The sequence below is a fragment of the Peromyscus leucopus genome, chromosome 6, assembly GCF_004664715.2.
Source record: "Peromyscus leucopus breed LL Stock chromosome 6, UCI_PerLeu_2.1, whole genome shotgun sequence".
Taxonomy (NCBI): domain Eukaryota; kingdom Metazoa; phylum Chordata; class Mammalia; order Rodentia; family Cricetidae; genus Peromyscus; species Peromyscus leucopus.
In genome coordinates this window covers 125,088,963-125,107,803 of record NC_051068.1, presented here as the reverse complement: position 1 = coordinate 125,107,803, position 18,841 = coordinate 125,088,963, and the positions used below count along the sequence as shown (strand labels likewise).

Below are 18,841 nucleotides of genomic sequence, written 5' to 3'. Positions count from 1 at the left end.
TTGAGTTGGAGTTTTCCTTCTGTAGGGCTGGATTTGTGGATAGATATTGTTTAAATTTGACTTTGTCGTGAAATATCTTATTTTCTCCATCTATGGTGATTGAAAGTTTTTCTGGGTATAGTATTCTGGGCTGGCAACCTTGGTCTCTTACAGTCTTGAAGATAGCTGTCCAGGCTTTTCTGGATTTTAGAGTCTCCATTGAGAAGTCAGGTGTAATTTTAGTAGGTCTGCTTTTGTATGTTACTTGGCCTTTTTTCCTTGCAACTTTTAATACTCTTTCTTTGTTCTGTATCTTTTGTGTTTTGATTATTATGTGGGGCAAGAACTTTTTTTCTGGTCCAATCTATTTGGTGTTCTTTAATTTTATTGTATCTTTATAGGTATCTCCTTTAGGTTAAGAAATGTTTCTTCTATGGTTTTGTTAAATATATTTTCTGGATTTTTGAACTGGGATTCTTCTCCTTCTTCTATTCCTATTATTCTTAGGTTTCATCTTTTTATAATGTCCAGATTTCCTGGATGTTTTATGTGTTAGGATTATTTTTAGATTTAACATTTTCTTTGATTGGTGAATCTATTTCTTTTATTGTATCTTCACCGCCTGAGATTCTCTCTTCTATCTATTGTATTTTCTTGGTGATACTTGAGTCTATAGTTCCTTTTCACTTCCAGAATTCCCTCAGTTTGTGTTTTCTTTATTGCTTCTATTTTTGATTTTCAGGTCTTGAACACTTTCCTTCACCTGTTTGTTTTTTCTTGGCTTTCTTGGCATTCTTTTAGAGATTTGATTTCCTCCAAGTTTTTTTGGTTGCTTTTCCTTGATTTCTTTAAGGAATTTTTTTTTTTTCATTTTATATTTAAGGACCTTATCATCTTCATAAAGTTGTTTTTAAGGTCATTTTCTTGTGCTTCAACTGCATTGGAATATTCAGGTCTTGCTGTGGTAGGATAGCTGGGCTCTGGTGGTGCCATACTGTGCTGGCTGTTGTTGATTATATTCTTACACTGGCATTTAGGCATCTGGGTTTGAGATGATTATAGGTCTAGGTGCTGATTTCTAAGTTCATCTTTGTTGGATAGATGTTTTGTTCCTTGGTTGCTGTTTGCTCTTTGGTCTTCTGGTCTTTGTAGCCTGGATTTCTGGCCAGTGGCATGGCCTCTGATCTAGTAGGGACTCTCTGTCCAAGTTGGGGGCTGACCTTCTGGTGGTTGGCTTCACTTTTGGTGCAACAAGGGGTCTCTGTTCTTCTGACTGATGTGGCCTGCACCTGAGCAGTGGAAGTCCTCCAGAGTTGGAGAGGGGGCTGGCCTTGGGGAGGGTCATGAGGTGGGAGGGCATGGGCAATGGATCTTTGGGAACAGAATCTAGGGGTTAGGCAGTTCAGCTGGCAGGCAGGTCACTCACCTGTTCTTCTGTCTGGTGTGGCCTGCACCCAAGCAGTGGAAGTTGGACACAGAGTAGGTCTTTAATGAATATTTGCTCATTGTCTGAATAATGAAGGTCAGGATGCAAATGTTGGCTACAGTCATCCAGGATCAGTTCTTGGCTGTAGGCTACCATACTTGTTCCAGTGGGTAATGTTGAGTTCACTGTGCTGGACACTTTCTTCTGTACTGTGTTTATTATCATAAAGCATAGCTTCCTTATCTGATTGATACTCATCAAAGTCCAATAAGTGTTATTATTGCCTCCAAATTATAGGTGAATAAATAAAACACTGAGGGTTATTTGTCTAGGGTCTTGGTCTCTGAGAGACAGTGTCCTGATTCATACCCCGGTCCTTCCCTAAGCTAGTACCTTTTATAAACAACAGAAACATAGCAAGTTGCTCCTACATTTTGGAGGAATAGTTTGTATTTTGTTTTGTGCCACATACTTCTGAGTCAAATTCTAGCTCTGTAGATGTAACCAACCGTCTTATTAAAATAAGAAACACACAACCAATGTAAAAGAAAGCCGAGAGGTCAGAGCTCAGAGCTAAAATCTTACCTCCTGCAGTGCTCCTAGCTTCCCTGAAAGAGAGTTACTTCCTGTGTGTCTGTCTTTAAATAGTCTTTCTGTTCTGCCTTCTCATTGGTTGTAAACCCAAACACATGACTGCCTCATCACTGCCTGTAAGTACCGCCCTCCAGGTCTAAAAGGCGTATGTCTCCAATGCTGGCTGTATCCCTCAACACACAGAGATCTACCTAGCTCTTCTACCAAGTGCTGGGATTAAAGGTGTGCGCCACCACCACCACGCTCTTGCTATGGCTCTAATAGCTCTGACCCCCAGGCAACTTTATTTATTAACATACAATGAAAATCACATTTCAGTACAAATAAAATACCACCATATTTCCCCTTTTCTATTTTAATAAAAAGAAAAAAGGCAAAAGGTTATAACTAACAAAAGAAAAACTATATACAAAAGTACAATATACAATATATACAAGTAACAAATACCTAAACGATGTCTAGTCCATTTGTGTTTGACAAATCAGAGAAAATAATTCCCTTATCTATCCTATTTTGGTAAGTCCAAAATGTATCTAATTCACTTTCTATCCTAATTAATCTTCAACTATAACTAACTAACCTTCAACTCCCTCAGAGACCCAAGAAAGAAATAATAGTAGCTAACAAAAATAAAAACAGGAAGTGCATGCAAGCGACTTCCAAAAAATTTGTGAGTTGACAGAAACAGCCAGCTGCCTGGACAGTCATCTGAGGTTTCTCCACAGTGTTGGGGCATCATCTTCAGCCTATAGGCTTAGCATATCTGGCAGACTCATTTGTGAAGTAGGATGTATACAAGGTCAACAGTTCAACCTCACATTGGGTGAGAGCAGTCCATGTACCAGAAAACACCTGAATTCCACTAGTGTCACGTCATGATTCAGGATTTTAAATTCTGGAAATTGTTGACGGTTTTTTAATTCAGCTGTCCATTCTTCTTGGCTGTGTATATATGGCTTCATCTCAGCATCCCCTTCTTCTCCACATCCCTCTATTAAATGCCAGTCTACTATTGAGAGGCATGAGCTTTCAGCTGCTGTTCCATTGCACAACAGAAGCCATCGGCCCACTGCCTGTTAAGCTGCCTTTAAAGAAGAAGGCACTGTACCGTTTCCGGATTGGTGAAGGCCACTTCAGGGAAGGTGCCATATTGTCCTGGCCTCAGAAGATGCCTTTTGATAAAATAAAGCCATAACCAAACTTGTTTTGGCAACTATCAGTAGTCCTTTGTTTCATGTCCTGTCTGTCCATTTTGTCCTGTTGATTCAAGGATAGATACTTTGTTGTCCAGTGGCTAACTTTTGCCACAATGGAAGTTAACTCCATATGCAGTTTCTTCAATGCCCATATTTTTTCTGAAGTAGACTGGTACTGCCAGGAGCCGACATGTCTCAAAAAAGAAAAATTTTCTAAGTTATTAAAACATTTTAAATGCCATATTCTGTAGATCTCTGAAGGGTTTGAAGATGACCTGTTTAAAATATATCTGCTCAATTTTTAAAACATATCTAATATGACTACAAGTTCTATTGTAATGTCTAACTACTAACTTTCATTTCTTTATATCCTAATAGTTGGTAATAATAACATTGAAGGATCAGAAAATTACATTACATTGTTAAATGAATGGTATAAATACAATTAGAAATATACATATAGCATTTTCTAACAATATCAATTTCAAATTTGTATACAATATAAAACAATCCAATCCAATGTAAAGTATTTAAAACTAGTAATTGTCTTTTCTTTCTTCTTTCCTTTCTCTCTCTCTCTCTCTCTCTCTCTCTCTCTCTCTCTCTCTTTCTTTCTTTCTTTTCTTAACAAGAACCTTTAATCTCCTTTGTTTAGCTTTTTTCCTAACCCTTGACAACAACTTGTAACCGACCCCCTAAACAATGAAAATTATCCCAGACCCAAAACCCATTAAAAAGACCAAAAAACCACCCGCCCCACACCACCTCTTTGGGAATGTGGGCGTCGTATTCTTAAAATTGTTTCCTGATGGGTATGGGCGAAGTTATCTTTATCCTGAAAAATTTTAGGTTAATTGTCAAATTCTAGGAAAGGTAACTATATCCTTCATTATCCAGTCTGTGTATAATGCCAAAGTTTAGGGTTTATCTCAAGTCCTTATTTAAGTAGTCTTTCAGACTGGATCATCTCAGCTAGTCATCTCAAAATTGCTCTGAGCACCTTGTAGTTCAAAGCTGATCTGTAGATGATGTTTGTCAGCTTAATGATATTATTATTGTCCACGTGGAATTGTTGTTGTTGTGGGGCCCCATCTTCTTTCTGGAGACTTCAGTTGATGTTAGGCCTGGCCGTGATTTCCTGCAGAAAACTGATAAGAGACTCGAACAGAAAGACATATATATGCAGCTAATTGAAGCCTTTTTTTTTTAGAATTAGTTAGTACTCTATATGACCATTCATATCTTAACAAAGTTTAAAATGTATATATATATATTAATCTTGTAAATTTTGATATAAAATTTATACTTTCAGAAAAGTTTAAAGAATCAGAATAGAATCAAAGAGTTGAGATTAGTAATAGGATAGTCCCTTAATTAATTTGGCTTTTGTCTTGTCCCACAGCAGAAGATGGCTCTTTTATTCTGGCATGATACAGGGAGTTTGCATTTTCCTTTTAACAACATGCTTGAGTTTAAAGAAGGAGAGAGCCATTCTCCAACTCCAAAGTCAGCTTTCAATTTTAATTGAACTGGGACTATTAGAAGACCAATAGTGTTAAATCTTTAGAGAAAAGCAGAAACAAACATTTAGGAAGACATAAAATTTTTTAGATAATAAATACCCATACGCCGTTTCACTCTGTTTCCTGGGATAGATGATTTTTCCCTTTTCTTCAGTTGTCTCATTTGTCCTGTGTTTTTCAGATTCCTTAACCTCATTATTTACTTTCAGCACTATTCATTATATCAGTATAAAGTATTAGAGCCTACTCTAGTTTTATAGTCCCTGCTCTGTGTATGTATGTGTGCTCCCTGCATGTGTGTGTTTGTGTTCTGTGCATGTGTGTATGTTTGTGTGTGTGTGTGTGTGTGTGTGTGTGTGTGTGTGTGTAGGTGCACACAACCACATGGGAAAGCTAGAAGATGGATGTTGGATGTCATCCTCTATCATGCTTTGCCTTTTTTTGTCTTGAAATAAGGCCTCTCATTGAACCAGAAATCTCTGTTTGGACTTGGCTGGCCAGCCAGTGAGCTTCCAGGATCTACTTGTCCTTGCTCCCGAGTGTTGGAGTTACATCACTGGGTTCCCTAGCTTGTCACATGGGAGCAAGGCATTTAAACTCAGGTTCCCATACATGTGCTCCTACCTACTGATGTCTCTCTCCAGCTCCTAGTGTCTGCCTTTAAGCTAATTTTAAAATGTGGCAGTGTGGAAGAGCTACATCCTCAGAGCTTTGTAACCCTGACTTCCATGTTCTCTTTGCTAAAATGAAGAAAGCCACACCCATCTCAGTGGGCCACTTGGTCAGAGGTAAGCATAGAAGATGCCTAGTGTGAAGAGAGCGGGCTGCTGGTGCTGTTAGCACTTGTAATGTAGACCAGTCACCTGACGATTGCTCTTTTCCCCTGTGGTCTCACTCCTCAGCCAGGCCCTGCTCTCCACCCTTCTCTTACCCAGATCCTGTGGTGATCTCACTTGCTTTCCTTCCTGTAGCATGAATCTTAAATGGCCTTATTATTAAAAATAAACCTGAAGCCAAAAATAAACCATTGGGGTGAATGCTGAAAGATCAGAGAAGCAGAATAAGCCACAGCCACCTCACCTTGCCAATTCCTCAGATGATCCTGTTTCCTCAGACTGGAAGCTTCTGAGTCCTCATCCAGAATGAATCTCAGCTGAACTGCTGCTCAAAGCCTAAAAGCTTAACCAGCTAAAAGCTTCTAGTTTCTGGTCTTCATGCCTTATATACCTTTCTGCTTTTTGCCCTCACTCCCTGGGATTAAAGGCTCATTTTCTGGGATTAAAGACGTGAGTCACCATGCTTGGCTGTATCCTTGAACACAGAGATCCAGGTAGATCACTGCCTCTGGAATGCTAGGATTAAAGGCATGTGCTATCACTGCTTATCCTCTATGTTTAATATTGTGGCTGTTCTGTTCTCTGGCCCCAGATAAGTTTATTAACGTGCACAATATTTCGGGGAACACAATACCACCATACCTTCCTTCCATTATATCATTTTTATCCACATGGGGCTCTGTGAGATACGTTTCCCATTCTACATTCTTATTTTATCTTATGATGTTAGAATGACTTTCATGTCACATAATGCAGAAGGATGGGTGACATCACTCACTTTTTGGTTATATGTTTTATTGTCCTGTTTTGCACACATTTCTTCATGTTTGTAGAGACAGACATTATTTGTATGTTACAATAATTTTCATCAATTCGACCCTCATCCACATGTCCTTCAATTTCATTTATGAGCTTCACATGCATGCCTTTGAGGTTTCTCTTTTGAATGTTATCAGTTAACTATATAACCTAGTCATTTAAGAAGTTTAAAGTGATCTCTTTCCAATGGAGTTGAGCATCAGATCAAATACTATCTATCCCATTTGGGTTTGTAGATAACTTTGTATGGCAGGCCCATCTCCCCTATGGGAAGGGGTAGTTTAAGCACTAGCTTATGCAGAAAGCAGGAGAGCCAACGCCATGCTCTGTAACTCCACCTATGTCACTCTGTGCACCACACAGTCCTACCCTAGAGCTGAGAAGCACGTTGTTGTAGGATCTGGTTTCTAAAACACTTCAGTACTCCTTTTATTTCACAGGTTCTTATGTTCCAGCAGAATATGCCTCCTTTAGGATTGCTGAGCAGATTTTCACAAGAATCAGTACTGACGATGATATTGAAACAAATTCATCAACATTTATGAAAGAGATGAAAGAGGTAACAAAGCTTCCCTGGTTTGAAAGTGTGTGAAGTGTCCTGGCATCCAGAGTTGCTGGTGCACTTTAGGTCCTGAGAGCCAGAGGGCAGTCAAAGACAGCTTCTTAGTGTGTCTTTGTCGAGTGGAAGCCAATGCTTCATAGGAAGTACAGCTTTAGAAGGCTGACGTGCCCGTACCTGTTTCTATGTGGAATATCTGACTTTTCAGAAGGCAGTGGCTGCTTTACATAGAACTGGTTGTTCTACTTTAGCTGAACTTTGAAATTAAAGATTGTGTTAGAAGGCTTTAAAATGCATTGTCTTTGCCTTTATAAACAAGGAGAATGAGAGTGCTCATTTCCCACCAGTGTGCATGCACCTTTCTGTTTCTGGTCTGGCAAACACCGGCTCTGTATGAGACTAAAAGAAGTAAACAGAGTTCTGAGGACATCTGCATTTAGGTAGGATGTATGGGTCACTATGCAATTAGATTTCCTTTCTGCATGTGTATATAAAATGGGGCAAATAAACATACAGTTGCTTAGTGTGTATATGATGCTTGTGGGGATTCTAGCAATATTCTACATACACGAAGGTATGTCTTTTATTTTATTTTTAATTTATTATTTGAGAAAGGGTTTCACTATATATAACCCTCCCAGGCTGGCCACCAATTCACAGAGATCCACCTGCCTCTACCTTTTGGGTACTAGCATCACAGCTGTGCACCACTATCCACCAGGAAGTGTGTCTCTTTTGAATGGAACCCTTGTTCCATAAAAAGCTACTATGCTATGATATGATTAAGTGGAATTCTGTATTTTTAGAAAGAGATTGATATTCTCCAAGGAGGAAGATTTCTATCAATTTAAGTCTCGTTTGTTGGTCATGGATTTAAACTTGTTAAATCAATGTATTGTCCTCAATATCTTGTTCTGTTTTTAGCAAATACAAGTAAGTTTTGAAGTAAATAAGTTTTGAATTGGTTTTCAACATTTTATGATGGTGATTGGTCATTTGTGGAGAAGGATATGGCCATCTTTATGTTTTATTTCAGCATTTAGTTCACTGCTTTGCTTCTCTGTATTATAGATAATACTGTTGTTGTCTCATACATTTGTAGATGTCTGTCTTTATATATGAGTTATTTGGGTGGAATTATTAGTCATGAGATTTTTCTGAAAGAAAAGCAATGTGTTATTTTCTCCTCAGCGGGATTTCCCTATTATAATACATTTCAGATAGATGTATTAATAAAGAAACTGATTTCACTTGTTTTCTAGGAGATTGGCACCGGCTTGGTTACAGTGTGTAGTATTAAAATTATGTCTTCCAGATAGCATATATCCTGCATAATGCTAATGACAAGTCACTCATATTAATTGATGAGCTTGGTAGAGGCACGAATACAGAAGAAGGCATTGGAATTTCTTATGCTGTCTGTGAGCATCTGCTGAGCATAAAGGTATACTTCCCTGTTCATTCCAAACGGTGTGTCCCATATATGTAATATGACTGGATCTTATCAGCACCCACAAATAGCTTTTTAAACAATTTTGGATAGAAAATTCACACTGAATTTTTGTTTTATTTATGCTAAAAGTATAAACAATTACTATTGTGTGTACATGATACAGACAAGGAGTAAAATTGAGAACTACAAATAATGCAAAAGTCAGTTGGCTTTAATTTAATCAAATTGGATAACAAAATATGAAGGTATTTTCGGAGTTGTTTCCACATGTAATAATGTCAGTGGCATCACAGAACAAAATATGGCACTGAACACTTGATGTAATGCCATAGGAAATATGCATTACCTACCTAAAGAAAACAGGCTCTCACAAATTATGTAAAAATTAATTTTGCTCTATTAGTAAGCTAATTTAGAAAATTATTTCTTAGATGGTCACTCAAATATATACAGATATGAGAAATGTAAAAAACACATTCTCATAATTAAAGTACTTTAAAATGTCCCTAAGGAGGTTTTTTTAAAAATCTTAAACAAGAGCTCCCCAATGATTCATTATACAAAATGAGAAACTATTCTAATTTAAATAAGACTATGCAACAAGTCAGAAGTGATGTTAATATTAATACACAATATTTTAGGTAATTTCAAGTGTCAGCAGACTTTATCATGTGAACAAGATGTGTGTGTACTCAAGACAAAAAGTGGGTGTGTGTCAGTGTCAGTCTGACTAGCCACAAATGGTGGACGGTTGGTTAGACGTTATTTGGAGAATGTCTGTGGGGTATTTCTAGAAGTGAACAGCTGAATCGCAGACTGAGCAGACAGCCTTCCCTGACGGGCATGGGCCTCCAGTAAGCTGAGGGCCTGAACAGATCACAGAGGCTGACTCCCCCAAGCATTAGAGGAACTCTCTTCCGGCTGCTGTTAGTCTACAGGATGGGTTTCTTGCTGTCTTCAGACTCTAGAATGCCATTTCCAAATTGAAGCCTGATAGCATTCAGCTAGAATTGCCTCATAGCTCCCCTGAGTCTTTAGCTTACCAACTGTTGGTTACAGAACTTGTTAGCTTCTGTGATCATGAACCAAGTCTTTGTAATGAGTACATGTGCATAAGCACACACATGCACACACATACATGGGCCCTGTGGGTCTGATTCTTTCAAGACCCCTAACTGATATAGTACCCATTTCTGTGATAGCCTGCAATATCTAAGAGTAGTTATCTGTTACAGGATATTTGATTACACTAGAAACACTAAGGTCTCGTTATTTATTGGAAAAACCTGTTTCTAGTTGTGGTGTGGCTCAGTCCTACATTACACCTTTAATCCAAGAGCTTTCTGCTTGACTATTGTAAACAGGATTAAATAAAGTCAACCATAGGTCAAGAGGCAGAGGAAACAACTACTTGACAGGAAGTGGACATAGGATTAATAATAAAGAAACAGAGAGAGTAAGAGGGAGTCAGGAGGGCAGACACAGGAAGGAGAAGGGAGGGACATTGAGTTGGGGGAGACTTGTTTGAGATGGTAGGAGAGAGGAGAGGCTTCTGGGATGACAGTGGAGGAGGAAGGTAAGCTGGGTGCTTTTCTGAGCCTCTCTGAGCTAGCAGGCTTTTACCCCAGCATCTGGCTCCTGAGTGTTTATTGGTAAAATGGAATGATTGAGATTTTGTTTAAAATGACAGTTATCTCCAGCGACACTTTAAAATGCCTCTTCTAGTAGAAACTCAGAGGCTTGTGTTCCCTCTTACTTTAAGGTGCTCACAGTTGTTATCTCACCTAGGACCAACCCTGGATGTCTAGTGCAGTGTTTGCCATCCATAAGCCCTGAAAACCATGTTCATGTTGAATAACCTAGTAGAGTTTATCAAATTTTGTTGTTGGTGGTGATGATGGTGTGTGTGTGTGTGTGTGTGTGTGTGTGTGTGTGTGTGTGTGTGTGTGTGTGCGCGCGCGCGCGTGCGCTGATAAGGATCTAACCCAGGGCCTGGCACATAGTACCTGAGTACTCTACCACAGAGCGACATCTGCAACCCTTGATGCATATTTCTAAGCACGTTATTTTCAAACACAGCTGTTAGCCTCCAAGCCATGCAGAGGCCAATTAGCCACCAGCCTTGCTCTTTTATATCAGTGCCCTCCCATGAGACTTGCTCCACAAGACCAGACTAACTCCTCCCAAGAGCTGTGCCCATGACCTCTCACTCATCCCTCCTCTTAAAGGTCCCCTGTCTCTCTGTATTGCCACATGGAGGCTCAGATGCCAGCAGTTAACCTGTGCGGAACACATGCCAGCAGTTAACCTGTGCGGAACACACCCCAGCAGTATCCAGACCACATTGGTCATAGATTGTGGAGGATTTCCATGTTTAATCACACACCAAATCTTTCCTTTCTTTGTTATTATCTTTGGTTGAGAAATTTCGCCAACTAAATATTTAATTTTCTTTCTTTTGAGACAGAATCTTGCTATGCAGCCCTACTAGATGGCCTGTTACTCTTTGTGACCCAAATTGGTCCCAAACTCTCAGCAGCCCCCCTGCTTCAGCTTCTCAAGTGCTGGGATTTCAGAAATGTTAATATTTAAATTTTAACCAATCCTCTATCAGTTTCTCATGTGTGATATCTTAAAACATAACCAGTTATTCAGATCTCTCTTTTCTTTATTAAAATTAAAAACTTCAAGGAGTTTCTCCTTGGATTTAATCCCTGGCACCAAGAAAGAACACAAGAAAAAACAAACACAAAGTCAAATCTTTGAGAATCCAAATACCTAATATAACTGATTAATACCATGTCCTCATACTCCCTGTAGAAGTGCAAAGTCTGTAAAATGTTAAGGAAAGTTCTGTGAGTATGTGGGCAGGAGAGCTGTGGTACCTCCCTAATAAGTGACCACCTCCCTTAGTAGCTTTATCTCTGGTAAACTTCATCTCTTTACTTTGGAACTTATTCTCTTTCACACAATATACTGTGCATGTACAAAGTTGACCTTTGATTGGATATAAACTTCTAACCCATGAACTGATCATGTTTGCCTCCAAGATGCTGGTTTCATTCCTGTGTCTTTGCAAAGCTAGTTGGAAAGATAAGCTAATGTGTTATGTTTAAATAGTTAAAATTGAATTTTCTAGATAATTTAGAAGTACTGATCCTTACTGTCTGTTGTATGTTCTAGGCATTTACACTGTTCACGACCCATTTCCTGGAACTATGCTCCATAGATGCCCTGTATCTTAATGTAGAAAACATGCATTTTGAAGTTCAACATGTAAAGAATACCTCAAGAAATAAAGATGCAATTTTGTATACTTACAAACTTTCCAGGGGACTCACAGAAGAAAAAAACTATGGTACTGCATATAGAATTTACATGTAGACATCGAAACAGTACATGTCTCTTAAGGCAAACCTCCTTTCCTCTTTATTTGGCTGTCGCTCATTCTTCCCAGTGTTTATGTGCTTTCTAAGACTCCAGCGTCTTTGTCAAACTCAGATTATAAAAGTTTATGTTCCTTGATTTATATTTATATCAACTGAACTGAGCCAGTAACTGTAGAATTACAATAATACCTGAAAGGCCTAGAAGTATTGGCTTGTTAGAAAGTATAATTTTTTAAAAAGAGATTTGTTTATTTTTATTTCATGTATATGAGTGTTTTGCCTGGGTGTATGTGTGTGCACCACTTGTGTGGCTGGTGCACAAGGTGGACAGAAGAGAGTGTTGGATCCTCTGGAACTGGAGTTACAGGCAGTTGGAAACTATGATGTTGGCACTAAGAATTGAACCATAGTCCTCTGGAAGAGCAGCCAGTGTTCTTAGCCAGTGAGCCCTCTCTCCAGCCCCAGTATAACAGTTTATATTTACAAATTATATAATTGAAAATATTGTACTTCCTACACACTCATTGCCACAGTCTTTTTGTTTTCAGTTTCAAGGTATTTTATAATTCAATCTAAAAATCTTAAAATGGATTAAGATTCTCAAACTCTTATCAACTACTTTCCAGGTAAATCATTGTGTAGCATGCACATTTTCAGGTCCTGGAGGTTTTCAACTTACCCGTGCACTGAACTCTCCAAAAATGGCTCTTCTCTATGTGTATGGCGCCTGTGAGAAAGAAAACAAAAACTGCTTTACTTTTTAAAGTGGGAAATGAACTAGACAACTTCCTTGCTTCTAATCCTTATTATTCTCAATTCCATTATCTAGGAAATTGGGTAAGATAGGGATAATTTGTCATGTATATGGAGTCATCAGGATTCAGTGAATTGTCACAGGTCAGCCACTGTTTTAGTAAGCCTAGCAATCAGTATTTTCTCAGTGAGCATGTGGGCTGCTCCTGTTCCTTTTAAAACCATAGAGACAGTAAACCGTTAGCACACAGGCAGCCTATAGAACGGTATTTGCATGGAACAGGTGCGTGCTGCGGGGGGGGGGGGGGTTGTTGGCACTTGGAATTTGTGTAAGGCATTCATGGAGGAATTTTGGTCTGCTAGATGGAGGAGCACACAGCTGAGACTAGATAGAAATGATTTAAAGTCTGTTTTCTGTAATTTTAGGTTTAAAAGCTGCAGAGGCCTCCTCACTTCCACCATCGATTGTCTTGGATGCCAGAGAGATCACAACACAAATTACAAGGCAAATTTTGGTAAAAAAACAAAAAACAAAACCACAGTTAAAGTCTACATTTCCTTACTATATGGCATACTTTGTTGTACACGTAGCCACTCAAATAAGCCCTTGCCCAGACCCAAGGTCTGTATATACCCCGTGACCCTCTTGTACTGTTCTGATGCCATGAATGCTACAATTTCAATCTCAGTGTTCTCACATACTCTGACTCCAGCCTCTGCATGTGTGTGTGAGCATAGGTTAGCATGCAGAAGGAGGGACAACATTAGGTGAAGAGAGTGTCAGTCACTAAAGGATAGAGAATTGACTGTTTCAATTTAACTCTGTCACTTTTTTGGGGGGGGAAGTTATAGTAGATTAAGTGTATGAAATATTTCAATATATGTTTTATTATAGCTTTTGATCTAAACATATTCATAATCAAAGTATTTAAGATAGAAAATCCAATTCCTAAGTAAAGACAAGTTTTGTTTTTTGTTTTTTTTAAATACTAGATTGTTATAACTTTTCCTAGCAGACCAACTGGTAACAGACAAATTCTGTTCCTGTAATTGCAGCTAACTTTATTTTAAGAAAGTAAATCTATTTGAAATGTGCATTTTAAAAAAATTGCCTGTGCTTGGCGGTGGTGGTGCATGATTTTAATCCCAGCACTTGGGAGGTAGGGGCAGGCAGATCTTTGTGAGTTTGAGGCCAGCCTGGTCTACAGAGCGAGATCCAGGAAAGGCACAAAGCTACATAGAAAAACCTTGTCTCAAAAAATCAAAAAAAATTGAAAACTTTCTTTATTTCATAGTGTTTCAAAAAATCCAGTGTTCAGTATATTAAGCTAAATATAGGGTGAAAATATTCTACAAGAATAGTTGTCTGTATTTCACTCTTTTTGTTATTGTTGATTTTTTTGCTTTAGATTTTTGTTGGTTTGGAGATGGCGAGGTAGCTCAGGGTGGCCTGTTATTCCAGGTCCTTCTGTCTCAGTCTCCTCAGTGCTGGGATTTGCAGGCATGTAACAGCATCAGGTTCATCTGTCATTTTTTAATGTGTTTGTCCTTTGATTTCCTGGACTGTCTGTGAGTTCACTTGCCTAATCATCATTCAAATCCCTTTACCAGCCATTTGGACATTGCTCTCCTTCTGAAGAACTTTCATCCCCTTTTCCTTCCCTTTATATGTTGTCAAACTCCAATTACCAACCAGCTCTCGGTTAGTCTTTCGGGCTTTAGCTTTCCTAATGGTGTCCAGAAGTGTTCAAGACAGGTTCGTGTTGTGCACTGTAAATCTGTATGTTCTAGCTTTGCTGCATAATTGATGTCGTTCTGCTCACTGACCTGACTTCCTTAGGTAGCTTTGTCAAGACATGTCCATTTGTTTTGAGCGTTTGATGCCCTCAGTCGCTGAAGATAATTTACTGATGGGCATTAGAAGAACTTGGCGTCATCTTCATAGTTCTTTGTAATTCCCGCACCTCTGTGGTGTTTCTGCCTTACACTCACCTTGCACCTCCCTTGGTTGTGTCTCCACGTAACACATATGTGTATCTCCTGACATCACCTGATAGAGAAACAGCATGTCGGGTGTTCTAATGCCTGTTCGCTCCTTTGTTGTCCGCCAAGACCCGCTCTCCTGGCTGCTTTCCTTTCCTTTCGCCCCATGTTTTCTTCACTTGGTTTTCCTTTCTCTGAATATACTTAGTGCTTCTTCACAGAAATCTTTCCCGCTGGTTCTTACAGTTCTGTCTGTCCTCCTCTTACTCTAGAGTGATCTTCCTTGCTTCTCCCATGACTCACGTACAGACTGAAACATATCATCCCTTTATTGAACTTTCTCTGGAACTGCACCTAACCGGAAACCACCTGTCCTTCCTGTACCCTCGCCCACCCGGCCCTCTCGTGTCGCTCCCACTACTTCTTTCCCTGTCCCCAGCTCTGTGCTGGCAGCTGTTACTTATTTTCCTGGAAGGTTTGACTCTGCGGGCCTTTCACCCTCCCTCTCTCCTCTTCACTAAAGCCTTTCTTTTCTCACTCAGTATGTCTGCAAGGGCTTTGCCCCAGCCCCCTTTGTATAATCTGTAGTGTTAGTGGTCTTTTTTCCATGTATTTTCTCCATATTTCCCATAATACCTTTTGAGATGATTTTTTAAATTATATTTATTTATTTGTGTGTGATATATTGGAGGGCACATGCCACAGTCTCAATCAATCTCCCCCCCCCGTGTGTGTGTGTGTGTGTGTGTGTGTGTGTGTGTGTGTGTGTGTGTATGTGAGAGAGAGAGAGAGAGAGAGAGAGAGAGAGAGAGAGAGAGTGTGTGTGTGTGTGTGTGTGAGTGAGTGTCAGAGGAGTTAGTTAACAGGAGTTTGTTCTCTCTATCATCTGGGTCCCAGGGATTAAACTCAAGTCATCAGGCTTGGTGGCAAGCACCTTTACCTGTTGAGGCATCTTGCCAACACTCCTTTAATATATTCACCTTTTTTTTAAAAAAAGATTTATTTATTATATATACAGCATATATGACTGCAGGCCAGAAGAGGGCACCAGGTCTCATTACAGATGGTTGTGAGCCACCATGTGGTTGCTGGGAATTGAACTCAGGACCTCTGGAAGAGCAGTCAGTGCTCTTAACCTCTGAGCCATCTCTCCAGCCCCATATTCACTTATTTTTAAATAAAAATTTGAATTATCTGTTGACAAAAAAATCTCTTGTCTGTTCACTTCCAAGTATCCCTCCCCATCATAGCCATATGTGACTCGTACCTCACAAGCACATCTCATTAAGACCATTTGCTAATTCTTTTTCCTGATTCATCCTATACACATTCCACATTGTCTCTCAGTGCATAATTACTCTGCCTAATCAGGAGCTGTCAGTCACTTCTTATCAAGTTAAAGTTGAGCCTTTAAAGTCTTGTATAATTATTTCACAAAATGCAGCTCTAGGACACTTAGGATCCTGGGCACTGCCTTCATCTCCCAAGTCTCAGATGGCTCGGGATTTGCCCTTTTGCCCAGTTTTGTTTTAGAGTCTCCTTTTTGTTTCTTTATGCCACCCTTATCTCACATCAGTCAGTTTCACATAATTTGCATCTCTGTCACTTATTATTTCCCTGGTTGTGTTCCAAGTCTCTCCGATGCCTGCTTTAGCTGTTTCTCTACCCAGAACCCTCTCTTCATGGCTTTTCTACCAATCAAGATTGGCTCCAGATTCTCCATCTTATGTAAGCTTTGCCTGATCTGAGCTGGAAGTGGGCTTCCCTTCTCTGAGCATTGCACATCTCTCTTACAGAACTTTCCATAACTGCCACAGTCAGTTGGTTTAGACAGGCCTGGAAGACTGTAAGCTGCTGGAGTTCCATTATCACATTAAGTGTGGACATGGTTGTAGGCCCAATAGACACCCGGACACAAGCTTTGGTGCCTGGGACAGATATAAATGAGAGTAATTAATTAGGTACCAAATAGATGATTAAACATATGATAATCTTATTCTATCTTATAGAATCATACTCATTTTACTCTAGTGAAAGAAGGGAAAATAGAGTCATAGAGAGAATTGTCTGCCATGGAAAAAGAGTTGAGGAGATAATACTTCTGGAAAACTTACTAGGATTTCCCAAGTAGTTAGTGTTAAAAACGTTGATTTCCTTATCTAGCTCAGTCAAATATGTAAATTATAAGTTTAATAAATTCTACCCCCATTCCCAAGTCCATCTTCTAATCCTGTTGGAAGATAGTACATTTTAAGTATTATTTTTGGATGTCCTTAAGTATCATTGGTTAAAATCAGTCATCATTTTATATCTCAATTTATGTTCATTTTTAAAATGTATTTTACTTCTCTGGCAATATTTTCTGTTAGGCTCCAGCAGTGTTTTTGTACCATTTGGGCAGGTGGTTTTCTGATGACTCCTCTTATCCCTGGGTGACATTTAAAATCACGGCTGCTGCACAGCAGTGAGCAGTGCTGTTGTCCCAACATCTTTGAACACAAGTGTGTTTGCACACCCGTCTCCTTACTGGATTTTCTATTACTTTTCAGTATTTTGTTTATGAATTTGACTGATTTAACAAGATTTTTTTCTTTAAATATTGTTTGCAAAGAGACAAGTCTTTCAAAAAGTAGTAAACGTTAATGAGAAATTTAATTCTCCAGGATAGCCCTTGTGTGTGTGTGTGTGTGTGTGTGTGTGTGTGTGTGTGTGTGTGTGTGAGTGTATAAGATAGAGAGACCTTGAGTTCCTATTTTTATGGAAGGAGATAGGATAGTACCAAAATATGAATTAAATGCACATTTATGGTTTAATTTCATATGTTTGAATAACAGCAAAGTCAAAGGAGTTCCCCTGAGATGGATGGGTGGAGAGTTGTGTATCATCTTGCCACAAGACTTGTCCAGGCCGCCCGAAACTCTCAGCTGGAACCAGACAGACTACGGACATATCTGAGTAATCTCAAGAAGAAGTACGAAGAGGACTTCCCCAGGGCTGCAGACCTTCCAGAGAGGACCGAGGAATAAGAGCTCACAGCTTATATACCAACTGCGGCTCAGTTGCTTAGTTTTAGATTTTAATTGAAAATTACAGTATATTAACTTCAGAATTTTACCTTTGCATTCTAGATGGACAATAGTCATTAGAATAACTTTAAAAGTGACAACCCTTGAAAGAAAAGATTTTTGGTTTTTGATTTTACTTACTTTTTTTTTTGTCTTGTTTTGATTTGTTTTTCAAGACGGTGCTTCTCTATGTAGTCCTGTCTGTCCTGGAATGCACTCTGTAGATCACTGATCTTGGACACAGAGATCCTCCTGCCTCTGCCTCTTGAGTGCTGGGATTAAAGGTATATGCCACCAACACCAGGAGAAAGAAAAGTTTTTGTTAGAAAAAATGTACAATAGTCTTCATTTGTGAAGTCAGGTTAAGTTTGTGCTTCCCTACATTACAAGTTACAGTTCAGAATATTGATAGAAATGTTTTAGCTTTAAAAATAACCTTTTTAGGTCTGAAAAGCTACTTTTTTTTTTTTTTAAAGATTTATTTATTTATTATGTATACAGCATGTATGACTGCAGGCCAGAAGAGGGCACCAGGTCTTATTACAGATGGTTGAGAGCCACCATGTGGTTGCTGGGAACTGAACTCAGGACCTTTGGAAGAGCAGCCAGTGCTCTTAACCTCTGAGCCATCTCTCCAGCCCCTGAAAAGCTACTTTTAAACTTTTATATTCTGTTCTAATGTAATGCTCTATGACTCAATCACATCTTAGCCAGGTAGCTCCGAATTCTGACATTAAATGATTCTGAAGTTCATTAGAACGATGCTGGGAACTAGTCTTTGACAGTTACTAGACAGTCAGTATAGTCCTAAAGGTGAAAATAAACACCTTATAATGCAGTGAGTGATACTGGAAAGGCTTGTTGACAGCCTGCTTCTAACAATCAGGAGTCTGTGTTCTGCTTGCTGGCTTGTTCCTCTTTCCGCTTTTCATTCTGGCTGCCCGTTTTACATAAAGGCAACAGAGAGACAGCACTAATCTGCCTCCCTTGTTTATTCCCAGGGAACCGGCAAGACAGTAGGCAAAGGCACTTGCTGCCAACCCTGACAGCATGAGTTCAGTTCCTGGAACCCATGTGGTGAATGAGAGAATCAGTTCCCTCCAGTTGTTCTCCGACCTCCACATACACACTATGGTTTACATGCCTGTGTGCATATACACACAACAAATGTGAAGAATTATTATTATTTTTAATATCAATACAATCTGTGTGATATATGAGTACAATACTGAGGAAACAACAAGAATGTACACACTCAAATGACAT

At 39.2% G+C, this 18,841-nt stretch overlaps 1 protein-coding gene across 1 annotated transcript in view; it reads left to right on the top strand.

Moving 5' to 3' along the window:
- The window catches only part of Msh4 (mutS homolog 4), a 69,614-nt gene extending 51,862 nt beyond the window's left edge, over positions 1-17,752 (top strand). The window contains exons 15-19 of the mRNA XM_028879178.2: positions 6,814-6,932; positions 8,248-8,376; positions 11,569-11,743; positions 12,954-13,042; positions 17,345-17,752. Of these exons, the coding sequence (XP_028735011.1) occupies positions 6,814-6,932; positions 8,248-8,376; positions 11,569-11,743; positions 12,954-13,042; positions 17,345-17,536 (704 nt within the window). The 3' untranslated portion in view covers positions 17,537-17,752. The remainder of the gene's footprint in view (positions 1-6,813; positions 6,933-8,247; positions 8,377-11,568; positions 11,744-12,953; positions 13,043-17,344) is intronic.
- The last annotated feature ends 1,089 nt before the right edge of the window (positions 17,753-18,841 follow it).